Genomic DNA, 13,714 nt, shown 5'->3' with positions numbered 1-13,714 from the left:
TGAACACAACACATTATCACTGTATAAAATTGTGGTGAATGAAAGCAAACCCTTGTCTATTTACATATCTAGCTGACACAAAGCAGCATGATCATTAATTTGAACTTGTGTCTCTGGCCACCTGATGAATCAAGTCCAAGTTGGTGACAGCTGAGAGCTTGTGCCAATTTTTCACCAGTAACCATGGAAACATAACTACCCCTGCAGTACATGCCACTACTCTATTGTGTGGTAAGTATATTCTACAGAGTCACACCTTTACTAAAACATTGCTAAAAGACAGCTAAAGACACAGTCTCTCATGGAAATTTGGAGCTTCAAGGAGGGATAGTTTTAGGGAAGTTTGGAACTTCCAGATCATATAGATGTAAAGCAGTGAAGTGGGTTTTGCTTCAGGAATGGTTTGTTGAGTTTCAGTGGAAAGTCTGATTCATTTTCCCCTATAAAAATGGGTCAACTAGTGGAATTCTATGAATACCATGAATTCAAGCCTCGATCCTCAATGAAGGAAATACTAACATTTTATAATTATCTCACATGGACAGATTGTGGATAGACTATGACTTTTGAAATCACAGTTTTTTTGTTGTTGTTTGTTTGTTTTTTTTGGGTTTTTTTTTGCCTAACATGACCATTTGCATTAACAGTAGGTAATGCTATCAAACTTCACAGTGATATTGCTTTGTAACTGACATAACTGAGTTTATTCAATGATTATTTTTGTGCCTCTGTCACACTATGTTTTGGCATTCACTGTTATCCTGTAAATGTCCCTTGTGGTTCAGGCAAAGACACTGACTAGCTAGGAATTTCACTTTGATAGTCAGCATGTAAGTGTGTGTAGGCCTTCTAATTAACTTGTGTTCTACATGATGTATAGTATATCTTTTTTAGCTGCTAAATGGTCCTTCATGTTCACCAGCTAGTAACTAGTACCCCTTTGACATTACTTATAGTCAATATACCCACTGTTGATTTAAATAATACTTACGAATGCAGGTTTTAAGTGGGAACCATACTATCAAAAAACATAGAGTTGTATTAAATAAACAAGCAGTGAAGGTCCTGGGTGAAGGTCTAAATATCTCAACATCTAACATCTAACCTTCACTGAACCTCAGGTGTTCAGCGGGGTTTTGGTAATCAGTCCAATTAATATACAGTGTTAAACCAATCCAACAAATAAAACAGACAGATGTTTATCAGACATATATTAAGAATTTTAATCTATTATTGTGAAATGTTAAGGCATACATACAAATGCTTCCTTTACAAATGTTCACAGCAACATCATAATGGGTCAACCAGCTGAAGCAAGGCACCTTAACAGAACCTTTTGTGTTTGTCATCGGTTATAACTTAAAAGTAGAGTACATCTTTGGCACCAGAAAACAAATTACACGATATAAATGAAAAACAAACAAACTACAAAATATATATTAACTTCTCTCACTTCAAATAGCCATTCATGTAAACACATTCCAAAAAAAGTGAAGGGCATTAACTCAAACTGACACTGCATTGACCAGCAAATGCACTGTGACAGGAGATAAGATGAAGAAACTTGTAGGGGAATACCAGTTCAATGTTAGATTTCACATGCTACTTGTAGGACTTCAAACAATACTCCTGCTGGACATGTTGTGAAGATGGAGTTGGATTTTGTGACTGCAACACAAAGATTTTGGAGCGCTCAATAACTGACATCAGTACTAACATCTCAAATCTGAACAATAATATATTAGCTTCTTTACAAAACAACTGATGTTGGATTTTAGCAGTGTTCCTCTCTGAAGAGTAGAGCACATCTTCTGACTTGTGGCACATTCCAGTTAACTACAAAATATGATCCTGGAAAACAGGAGTCTACATTCAGCAGTGTTCAGTGATCCTACACTATGCAGGGAGAAATAAATAGAAGATTCCATGGTAAGGATATAGTCCACTCAGAAATGTGAGATACTTGAGCAATGGAGAAAACCCAGCTGAATATAACAGAGTGATGGGGACAACAAATAAGAGTAGCAAATGGAGGCCAATTATAGTTGACCATTTCTATGCTTATGGTAGAACCAGCTACCATGGCTCAGAAGAAATAACCAGCCCCAGAAAAGGAATCATGTAGAGAATGCATGCCATTTTAACAAGGGTGAGGGGTCAGACTTTAGATAGCCTTTTTCTTTAACGGGAGCAATCCCTCAGCGAGGAATGTGAGAAGATTAGCTCCAGCATGTCAGCGAAGGGGAGCGAAATGTTGGACAGTCGTCATCTGAGGCCCCAAACATTAACCCAGGATCTGGAGAATTAGACGAGCGTGAAACACTGTCAATCCTCGCAGGCTTTTTAAAGAGAGAAATGAGCGTGCCCCACATTCAAAGGAAGTTTCCAAATCCTCTGCTGAGTAGGGCCCCAGTGTATTTTAAATAGAGGAGCAACTGTTAATTTAGGTTTGAGTAGCTCTGTTAAACAGAATGATCTTCAAACACGGCATGAAAACATAGAGGATGCTTATACTGAGTGATCTTATAAATATTCCCATTGTAATAGGCATGCTACTGGAAACAAAATCTAGACAGGCTGCACGCATTATCCAGAAGAGTGAGTCATTTATATATATTAAACAGTGGAGCAGAGCCAGAAACGTGATCCTTGCTCTTCTCACATCTCAAACAGAAATATCACAATATGAGCAGCATTTACAAATATAAATACAATATGTGACTAAAAAATAACATGCACAAACTATGTATATGCACATTCAGCAGCTCAGTTCCTATCACAGTGCAGAATACTGTCCAGGTACCTAGAAGAATTCTGACTTGTGAGGCAAATGTCAGAGTTAGTGAATTGTGCAGAAACAGGAGAAGGAAAGCTCAGCTCTCCTCTCAAAACTATGTCACATTCTGGACTCTGCATGTGGATTCAGGCCTCTCTTTACGGTCGTCAGACGTGGAGGAAAGCCTTAAACACCTCGGCCAGAAGAGTCAGTCATCCTTGGCTGTGACCATTCAGTTATTTGAGCTTCAGTGGGCTCTCAAATGAGGATTTCAACCACCTCTGCATCTGAGCCGTTGATACTCTTGAATGTCTTAAGTGGTGCCTTTGGCTCCTCCGAGGTGTCTACAGTAAAGATAAAATTAGCAGATTAGAAAAACAACTTTGGTATGCTAAGGCAAACATAACTGCATGCTGGGGTCTAGTTACACTTTAAATAGCGGTCAAATAGAATAAAGATCAAAGGAGCGACCTAAAATGGGTGTTAGTGCTTAACAAAACAAAAAACCCACCAGTGGTAGCTGCTGAGATCGCTTCAGACATCTTCAGCTTGCCAGACTCTGCCGTGAGCTCAGACTCCTGTGGGGCCTCATCACTTTGGGTGCTGGAGTCTCTGCTCGGGGCCTTGGACACCACACAGGGCTGGGGTTGCAGTGCAGCCACACCTGTCAGGTCATCTGAGAGGCTCTTTCCTATACACGCAGACAAAGAGAGGAGGCTGCTTAATTACCCGCTTACATCCACATTTACACTCCTGAACATCTGCCCTGCCGAGTTCTTCCCATGACTATTCTGGATCGGGCTATTCTGGAGTGAGAGATGATATGCATTCCTGTTCAAAAACATGTTATCTATTTGAGGGACACTGAAGGGTTGTCTCCTACTCCCCACTTTTTTTTAGGAAGTGTACATTCTGTCTGGCGACACAGACCAGTCTACCAGTTGTCGCTTGATAGCACGTGTCCTTAAAGATTGAAAATTCCTTGGCGTACGTGGCGTGATGTGTGAGGGCAGAAACTCACCTTTACTCTCCATGCTGCTGGTCACAGTGTTGATGGAAGGGACGGACCTCGCCAGCCGAAGCCCTTGCTTCTCCAGTTTGCCCTGCTCCCATCTGGAGCGCTGCTGGAGGACTTTAATCACGGCATCCTTCTCCAGGAGCTGCGCATGAAGTGCCCGGATCCTAACACAAAAATACATGATGAGTTCACAAACCCCTGAGCAGCAAGACATAAACTAGAATTAAAGAACAACTTAACAAGGACGTGGGAAGATGTGTACCTGTTCTCCATCTCCTGATGTCTGTGATTGGACAAAGGCAGGTCTTCATTAAAACTGCTGTTGGGTGAATGTCGGGGCGAGTGATTGATGATGGTTGTATCTCTGGAAATAAAACAGAGGACTGTTAAAATTTTTAATCCCTAAACTTCACCACATTTGTAATTAAACAATGTTTGTCTTTTCTATACTTGTTGTTGTATATGTTTCATCATACCTCTGTGCTGCAGCAGTGGCAGCTGCATCCATTGCAAACTGCCTCATGGTGCTCTCCTCCAGATACTTCTGCTCCCACTTGGTGATGTCTGCCTCCAGGGCCAGAATACGCTCCTCTTTCTCCCTCAGCTGCTGCTGCAATGTGGAGGAGCTCAGTTCTGAAGCTGCAGGGTCAGCTGCCTGGTTCTGAGACTGAGATCAAAGACATGATGTAGTGATTAACATTGTGCTTCCCAGAAAACACCTAACACCCAAACAAATTATGTATTGTGTATGTAATAACTCCATCTCCTCACCTGCTGTGCCCTGAGGCTTTTCAGTTCTTGCTCGAGTCGCGTGCGAAGCCGCAGCTCCAGCGATTCCCTCTTCTCGCATGCGGCCTGGAGTTGAGCCAGTGCGCTCTGCAGCCGCTCCACTTTTTCTACGTAGGCTCTCTTCCTCTGCAGTTCTTCCTCCAGCTGCCGGTTGCGGGCCTGCGCCGAGGCCAGACCCTGCTCCAGCAGCTCCCGCCTCCGCTGGCACTCCTCCCCGGAGACACGCAGATGCTGAATCTGCCTCTCCAGATGTTCGCGCTCTCGCTGCTGCTCTTCGTCTAAGATACAGGAAGAGGAAAATACAGGTAAGTGGTGGTAAGAGCAATAATGACGTGACCCTGGAAGTTTTAGGAGATATGGGGAATGCTAAAGAAGTCTATACTGTGTATCAAGGCAATTCAGTGACCCTTGATGGGGTCAGTGAAGCAGCTCTGTAGGCAGTTGCTCTGGGAATTACACTTTGAATGGAATGTGACCCAACAAGAGACATTTACATGCTGCTATGAAGGCATGTGGTTCAACAACAGACCATTTGGCACCATGTCCTCTTCACTGAAAATGTATCACAGAGCTACAACCAGTGTTGCAGTAAATGGAATGATCATTAAAATAAACAATTTCCCATAAACCCACTAAAAGCTAGCTCAGATTCAAATAAGACCTGTTAAAAAAGTAAAGACAGTTGATCTGCTGTGCCACTTTAAAAGGGGGTTGATTACACAACATGAGTGCATGCCTGTGGAGGGAATGCAGGCTTCCTCTTATCCACTTACGCACACAGGCATAGCTTTGTACTGGGAAAAGCTCTGGAATGCTTCTAAGGACTTGAAGTAAACAAGCAGCTCAAAATATAATTCAAGTGGTCTTTCTAACAAAAAAAACTCTCAACTACACATCCCACTATTGTATCTTACATGGTTTTGCTCCTGCTGTGCCAAGATAACTGTTCTCAGAAAACACAAACAGACAATATTTCAGATCTGATCCAGACAATCACATGGCTGTTTAAAATAACCAGAAAAAAGTGCAGCTGTCATTCCAGCAGGCTAATGTATAACAGAGAGGTATGACTGACTATGTAGAGTTATGTAAGGTTGGTTGAGATCCCTGAACAGAGCAGAGAAGCAGGGAGGAAATATTCACAACTGGCCGATCATGATTAGACCATGAGGTAAAGAAATGCCCAAACAAGGGGAGCGAGCCAGTCAGAGGTCATGTTGTGTTGGGCCTGGACACCCTGGAGTCCTAGACCTATTAGTTCCCCTTGAGAAGATAAGTTAGCATTGATGTAAAACTGAGCAAGGTGGGGTGGAAGTGGGGGGGTGAGGAGAGGAGGCATTCAATATGCTGGAACAGCCTGAAATACCTTTAAAAAATTCCTGGAATCCAGGCCATATTTACTGCAGCTATGAGAAATGCCTGTCCTTTCAGTGCTAGGAGTAACTCTTAATGTTAGAGATAGAACCATGTGCTCCCGACATGTAGGGCCACAGCTTTTGTAACACACCAAATCACTGAGAGAGGAAACCAATCCCTGCTCAACTATGTTCCTGCTATTGTTGAGTGCTTCACAGGGCAGTGAGATTTGTCAGATCAGATCAAAAAAACTGATCCCGAAGTCTTCCTTCTCTCCTCTGTCCTGAGTCACATTATGAGGATACAGTTTCACTAATCAAAAAACACTAATGCAGATATAAACTTACTTTGCTCCAGCAGTTTAACAAAGACGTGCTGCTTCTGGTCGGTGCACTCGGCTTCCTTGGCCGCTCGTTGTTTGGTGGCCGTGTCAAGTTGTTCTGCGCAGAGGAGAGCAAACAAAGCACAACAGTTACACACACATGGAGCCGCATTTCAAAGCAGCAGTGTTTTAGTTCAGCAGATGAATGGACACATACCTCTCAGGTCTCTGTTGAAGTCATGCATTCTCTTGATCTCAGCCTCTAATTTATTCCTCATTGTTTTCTCCAGAGTTTCCCGCTTGGCAGAACCTTTCATCAGAGTCTCATAGGCTTCAGATATTCTTTGAATCTCCGATTCCAACTGAGAGGAAAATATGGGAAGAACATCAGTCTCTGGAAGAGGCATCCCCATTCATTCATTGTCTGGTTAGTGGCTTATGTTGCAGTTGTTAATGTCAATAAGTCTAATTAGACATCTCTACAAATGCCACCCGTTTTCCTTCTTACCGCTTACAGGCAAATGGCTTTCTAACATGTATGCGCAACTGAAAAGAGGGAATGAACATTCCTGAGTGAGCACTTGTGAGGTCCAGGTGTCAAGGCTTTTGTGGCAATATGCCAGTGTGTTTTGAAAGACAAAGGGGATAGGATGTACTGAGGGCATACCACAGGCTAGAATACTGCAAAAACTCTTAACACCTCACTGGCAGATCAAATTATTAAAAAGACCTAAACAGAAAAAAAACAAACCCATGAAATAAATGTGATAAAGACTCTGGGGGATGCGCCTGTGTCACCTCTCCAAGAAAGAATCACTGAGATCTCTCAGCTGTGCATGTTTCTTAACTGCCAGACAGCTCATCACTCTGACATGTACTGGCAAGAAAACTGTTGTTTTACAGTTTCCACACCCTCTATGAGCCAACAGCTCCATTCATCGCACCAACGTCTTCTCACTCACCTTCTGCAGCCTGGCGGCCTTCTCGATGTAGACCTCCAGCTCCTTCCTGAGCCGCTCGTTCTCCCGCATCAACACGTCGGTCTGAGCTGAGTTATTGCTGGAGGCTGCAGAGATGCTGTTGTGACCCACCTGGGACTGAGCAGTCACATACCTGCCGAGGAGAGACATGAGTAACTCATTAGACCACTGCCAAAAACCACAATGTCTTGGAAATAGTGAATGAATGATTGCCTGGAGCTGTTAATCTGCTCATATTTTATCTCATTTTCAAACGAAATCATAATTCCATTATGTGCTCATTTGCTGGGATTACCTGTGATGCTGTGAGTAGAAGGGGGGAGGAGGATCTCTGTAGTACTGTCCATGTTCCTGTGAGTGACTGAGCATATATCCAGGAAGTCTGGCACAGAAAGGATAGTCTGGTGGTGGCCCTCGCTGGCCTACACACTGTTGGGCCCCTAGCCTGTCAGGTGCCACAGAGTTTGTAACATTATTATTATACAGCTGTGGATAGCTGTGTGAAAAGCTTGTAGCCAGACTGTCTCTAGGTCCGTTCCTCTCCAGAGAAAGCTGCATGAGTCTCTCACTGAGGGAGCGAGCATGCTCCCTCTTCAGATCCCACTGTCCCCCATTGTGACTCCCCATTATGTCCATGCTGGGGCTTTCCTGCTCCACCTGCCCCTTCCGAGAGATCAGGTACTGGGAGTGGGCCTTGGCCTCCTCATAAGTGGGCAGCTCCTCACCGTGGAGCTGGTACAGATGGCACATGGGACTCTCAGAGTGCAGACCGTCCCCCTGGTGCTCCTGGCCTTGAGGCTCCTGCCGCGTCGACATCTGGATGTACTGGGTCTCCTCCTGAGTCAGACTCTCCAGAGAGGAGCGGGGACTGCCCGTGCCTCCGCCGCTGCTGCCTCCACGCAGAGCCTGCTGCTGGATGGCCAGCAGAGTGCGAGTGTCTGTTAGGTTACCGTAGCGGAGCTGCTCCTGGATGAGACGGTGCAGGACCGTGCCAGAGGAGTCTTCAGCAGTTCGCATTTCAGTCAGCGGGAAATGAGTAAAAAAGATGAGCAGCCTGGATGTGGTGGTTTGGTGGTCTCTTCACAAATCTGAGGGGAAAACAACCTCGATCAGACTTGCACAACATATACACATGTTTCATTTAATCAAATAAACGCAGTAGTTTTGTCAGGATTCCCAAACCTCATTCATTTGTAATGGTTGTACTTCTGATGTGAACCACATGCAGAAACCAACACTGATGACATTCCTCTCAATTATAACTCACAAGCTCTTCTATTGCACAATGACTTTTGCTTTAACTGCCATGAGCTGTTGCTGGAAATACCCCATACTCTGACAGTGATGTCAGAGCAGATCCAGTTTTATTTCCCCCACACACTGTAAAGCATAACTTTCTCCAGTCAGACAGAAGTGTAACACTGAACGGTTGCTATAAACATCAGTCTTCCCACGTTTTCTCACATAGACTCATTTCCACGTTTGACATGAATCACAATGAAATGTTGCCCAACATAAGCTCTACAGGAAACATAGCTAAATATGTAATGAAGGAAATCATGACATAAAGCTCCGTGTGGGTTGGTAATGAATTAATATGATGGGTGGGCTAAAACCCACAACAAAGTCTTTTTTGTGAGTGGGTTTATTTCATTTCACTCTTATAGCTGATATCTGTGGAAATCAGAATACAGAACACAAACGGTGGTCATTTTCACAAAATTAATATATGAGATGAGTCCAAAACCGGAAAACTCACATAATTAATCCAACAGTCAGAACTGCGCCATGCAAAAAAGAGAGAGAAAATCCGTGCCAATGGGACGTCTAGTTATCAGGCATCCAAATACAATCGGGCCCGTAGCGAGAGATTAATTTAGAAAAACCAAATATAAAACTCACCGAATTACAGTCTCATCACACACCAAACAGTTAGCAGGTGTTGCGGTCTCTTCGTGTTTTGCGCTCAATTCAACAGCGTCCACAAGTTTCCCAAGCCCCTCTGCTCCATGTACGTGTGTGTGCGCGCCGACGGGCAGCAGCAGACTGAGCTGAGCGAGGCTGCGAGCTGCACTAATAAATAACTGAGGGCCGATTGTTCGCTGCGGCTGGAATGACTGGAATGTAAAGGCTCCAAGTCCCTGTGGGATCAAAAGCAGAGCACAAGGGAGGAGGAGGAGGACGGGGAGAGGGTGAGAAGGAGGGGGCAGGGGGGTGGAGGTAGGGAGTGAGCACAAAAAAAAAAAAAAAAAGGATTCAGAGCAGGAGTACTACCTCAGCTGGCTGCTTGTGTCATGTAAAATAGACTGTTGTTTTTGTTGTGGTGTGCTTTTAGGGATTATAGATCTTAAAGTTAAAGGAGAAGTCCTCAATTTTAGGAGAAACATAGGAATGTCATTGTGAGACTGGAGGAGATAAAAAGATCATAAAATTCAATAAAACATTTAAAACCTCACAGTCATACAATCTTTATTGAAATAATTTAGGAATATAATATGTAGAAATGTTAAGAAAAGTCTTCTGTATCAAGATTATTACTCAGAAACCCACATGAATGAAGGAAAATCCAGATTCAGGTGAAAAGTTTTCTTTAATTCACAAAATATCAAGTGAGATCTGACAACATGTACATTACACAAATACTCAGTCCCAATCTCTGGGGTTGATATTTTTTTTATTCATTGATAAGTTGTTTAGTCTACAAAATGTAAGAAAACGGTGAAAAATGCACAACTCAGATTCCCAGAAGCACCAGGTGGTGTATTCATATACTTTGCTTTGTCCAACCAACAGCAAATTCTCACATTTAAGAAGCTGAAAACAGAAATTGTTTGACATTTTTGTTTAGCAAATATCTTCAGCACTTACTTGCTATCAAAACTATTGTCAATTCACGCTCTGCTGATCAACTAATCAAGAAGTCGTCATTGTGATTTCTGCTGATATAGCTGAACTGCACTGCAAGGTGGACTTTACAAGCCTTACATGAGAGAAATACTACACAAACTTGGTAATACTGAGGCAGTGATGAAAAAAGCGCTGTCAGATAACTGAGACATGGATTAATCATTATTTCTTGAACTGGCCTTTTGTTTGCATGTGCCTGGTAAATATTTAAGCCGTGGCCCGTGCCAGTTAATTGCAGAGTGTGTGTCTGTGTGTGTGTGGACACAGAGGGGAGAGGGGTGGGTGCGAGGCACGATGCCTGCCAGCTGTCCGTGGACTGAAATCCCCTTCCCCTCCTTTAATAAGAGCTCTGAGAGATGTATTGTTCTCCCCAAAAAGCAGACATGGCGGGGGCAGCCCTGCCATCTGCTGTTCTCCCCTCCACCACTAGCACCAGCTATATGCTTCATTCACACACACACACACACACATGCATGTATGTAGATGAAGACCAAGGGATCAGCTGGCAGTGGGGGTTGGGCTGTGGTATTGGATGGTAATGTTATTGAGTGCAGCCTTTTTTGCATGAAAAGGATCATCCTAATGTGTTGGTGGTGGGGTGTAAACAAGTCTCCTCTTGTTAACGTGGTGCAGTCAGTCGGCAGACAAACTGCACGTTAGTTTATCTCTACTACTCACAGGCAAACGTCCACCTGCTGATTTGCATGGCAGTTGAAGTCCAACAGTAACTGAAGAATGCTGATTGCCTTAACCACTGATAAGAATCAACAGGTTTTGCCATTTCATGTTTATGACATGAAATGGAGACCCATGTTTATGACACATGATGTTTTGTTGTTGCACTATGAACAATTTTACAAGGATTTTATATTGTACAGCAGCTTGTTCTGTAAATGGATGCTCACTTTCTTGCAGGAGGTTGGGATTACAGTCATATCTGTCAGTTACATCTGAGACAAGATAATGTTTGTTCAGAGCTGGATAAAAATCTGCCCACAAGCACTTGTGAAGTTCAGTAATTGCATGCTGTATCTGGTTTGTTTAATCCATACAAAAAACAAGGTGTAAAAGTGGCAAGTTGTGAGTTTACAGGGGGTCATGTTACATCTGTGCTGGTACTTCACCCTTGTAAAACAGCAATTTGCTGTTTTTACAGACTGATCTTTATACAGGGTAACAAACAAAATGTGATGTTACCTTAGCCTTTAAGCAGAGCCAGACTAGCTGTTTGTCTGCTGTGCATTTAAGATAACTACAGAGCTAGAGGCAGTTAGCTTAAAGACTGGAAACAGCTTGGTTCTGTCCAGAGGTAAAAAATTCTGCCCTACCAGTACCTCTAATAGACTAAACATGACCAGTTAATGAGTGAGCATTGCAAGTTTATTATTATTATTATTAATATTATTATTATTATTTTCTTTACATCTGGACAGAGCAGTCTTTATGCTAAGCTAGGCTAAAATGTCTGAACAGCTTCATATTTATCATCTAGCTCTTGGCAAGAATGTGAATAAACATATTTCACAAAATGTCAAACTATTCCTTTAGAGCTATTTTTCATCATATTAAGTGAAGTAAAAAATAAAAACAACACTAAACTCTACTGTGAAACTAAAAAGAGATGTCAGCAACAAAGGGTCACATTCATCACACATCAGCCCTGCATTATGTCTTTTAGTCTGGTTTAATGGAAATATCTGTGAAGCTAAGTCATCTCCAACCAAAGAGGGCAGCTTCACAGAGCAACATGACTCACACATTTCATTTGCACTGCAGAAAAATGTGCTGGTCATACATAGCATCCGTATGGCGTGGCTTCAATGTCACTGAAGTTAGGACTGATAGGATAATGGCAGTTTCTGACACTCTACAGTGCTACTTCTGTCTCTTTGCAGACAGACAGCATCACCAATGTGAATCAGTGCTAAACCTGCTGGTGCAAGTCAACATCGTGTTTTTATGACTCCACTCAGCGTCAGCCACACCAAGTTTGCAGTCACACTAGGTGTTGGACTGTGTAAGTGACGTGTGCTTGTGTTCACTAGAAAATGAACACATATCTCATTTACTGTCAATGAGCACGACATTATTCAAGTGTATTCCTCCTAGCCAAAAAAACAACTCCTTTTAAAAAATTATTTGTTTGTTTTCTTGGACAGAGAAACACAAGTACAATCTTCTCATATGACTCAGCAAGAAAGCAAATGAGTGTTTTTATTTCCTTAACCACAGAGGGTCTTGATTGAAGAAGTGGCTCTCCTAACAATAGTTATTAAAATCAGTATATTAGCATCACTTGTGTTTTGCTAAGAGAGAGCAGATGATAATAGGAATATATTCTCACTGTTGTTATCTTTCATCTTGTGCTCCATTTCCCTGCTGACAGTGGTTTCACAGAGGTGACAGGATTCTTGTGGGAGGCGGGTATGATTACTGGTGTGTTTTTGAAAAGTTGGTTGGTACAGTGCATGTTTTCCCAAGGGAAGAAAATCAAAAATTGACAGTTTCAAAACTGATTCAAGAAGCACATTTTACACCATGTTTGTCACCACGTTAGCACATTTCAGCTTTATTACAAACATCTTGGAGGGACTTTCAACTTTTTTCCCTTACATTTTGTAATACATTTACCATCAGCAGTGACATTTAAGATCAGCCATTTGAACCTGTTAATGGTGTGGCCTAGGCTGACTGGGTTAACACAATACAAACTGTGATCTGGGAGCACCAGCCTTGTTATGTGAGGTGGGACAAGCCAGGCGCCTCAGCAGCTCCTTTTGTTTTCCTGCAAAGGAGGAAATGGCCGCATTCCTCACATTACCATGTCCATGGGGTCTGATCTAGCGTCCAGTCTGGTGTTTTACGGGGGACAACAGGAGGGCAACCAGCAGCTACTGACGTTTTCTCTTATGAATAATACTGGAGCTTGGCTGTCCCAATTTATAATCACAACTTTTCTTTGTGAACAATGACCATTATTGATTTATGGGTCATCAAATAAGGGGAGGTCGATATACATGTATATATCTATATATTTATTGTTGATTTTGACAATTTTCTGTGAGTCCTACAAGACATATTAAGACAGAATACACCAATCTAAATTTGATCATTTCTAGATATAAATCCTGACGCCAGCAGATATCAGAAGCATCCTGTGTTTGCTTTCTTTCACAGACTAAAACATCTCACAACAAACCTCAGCAGCCATATTTGAGGACTGCAAAACAACTGGGGGTGAACAACATTTACCACAAGTCTGACTTGTTGCACATCTACTGAGAAATAGTCCCTTGCACCTGGTGACACAAGAAATTCCTCACTTCGACATAAAAGTAAACAAGTCACACTGAACCAGTGAGGAAATCTAAACAGGACTACGCCTGTGGGTGATGCTGTTTACAGATAGGACAAGGACAAATATTTTCACGATTGCCCCGTGGGTTCATCGCCTCAGTGGTTTTCACTCTTTTCCACTTCAGCTCAGTTTGGTTAAATTTAACTGGATTCCCTGAATTCACAACATGTTTATTCAGGTTGCTAGTGCTAACAAGGCACATACAACC

General features: G+C 42.6%; 1 protein-coding gene across 1 annotated transcript; it reads right to left on the bottom strand.

Annotated features, from left to right (window-relative positions):
- Positions 1-1,198: 1,198 nt before the first annotated feature.
- Positions 1,199-9,356, bottom strand: amotl2a (angiomotin like 2a). The gene is made up of 11 exons (XM_018669947.2): positions 9,144-9,356; positions 7,537-8,329; positions 7,224-7,374; positions 6,479-6,623; positions 6,287-6,379; positions 4,566-4,861; positions 4,271-4,461; positions 4,057-4,158; positions 3,798-3,958; positions 3,288-3,467; positions 1,199-3,120 (listed from the first exon to the last, which is right to left on the bottom strand). Exons 2-11 carry the CDS (start codon positions 8,256-8,258, stop codon positions 3,035-3,037), a joined length of 2,127 nt encoding a protein of 708 aa, XP_018525463.1. The 5' UTR covers positions 8,259-8,329; positions 9,144-9,356; the 3' UTR covers positions 1,199-3,034.
- Between the last annotated feature and the right edge of the window lie 4,358 nt (positions 9,357-13,714).

The sequence above is a fragment of the Lates calcarifer genome, linkage group LG17, assembly GCF_001640805.2.
Source record: "Lates calcarifer isolate ASB-BC8 linkage group LG17, TLL_Latcal_v3, whole genome shotgun sequence".
In the NCBI taxonomy this organism is placed as follows: domain Eukaryota; kingdom Metazoa; phylum Chordata; class Actinopteri; family Centropomidae; genus Lates; species Lates calcarifer.
This window is presented reverse-complemented; position numbering and strand designations above follow the sequence as displayed.

Excerpts from the sequence above, each read along its gene's own strand:
- amotl2a (XM_018669947.2), bottom strand. The coding sequence starts at position 8,258 with ATGCGAACTGCTGAAGACTCCTCTGGCACGGTCCTGCACCGTCTCATC. Across the intron at positions 6,380-6,478 it reads CTTCAACAGAGACCTGAGAG|AACAACTTGACACGGCCACC; the intron begins GTATGTGTCCAT and ends TCCTCTGCGCAG. Across the intron at positions 3,959-4,056 it reads CATCAGGAGATGGAGAACAG|GATCCGGGCACTTCATGCGC; the intron begins GTACACATCTTC and ends TTTTTGTGTTAG.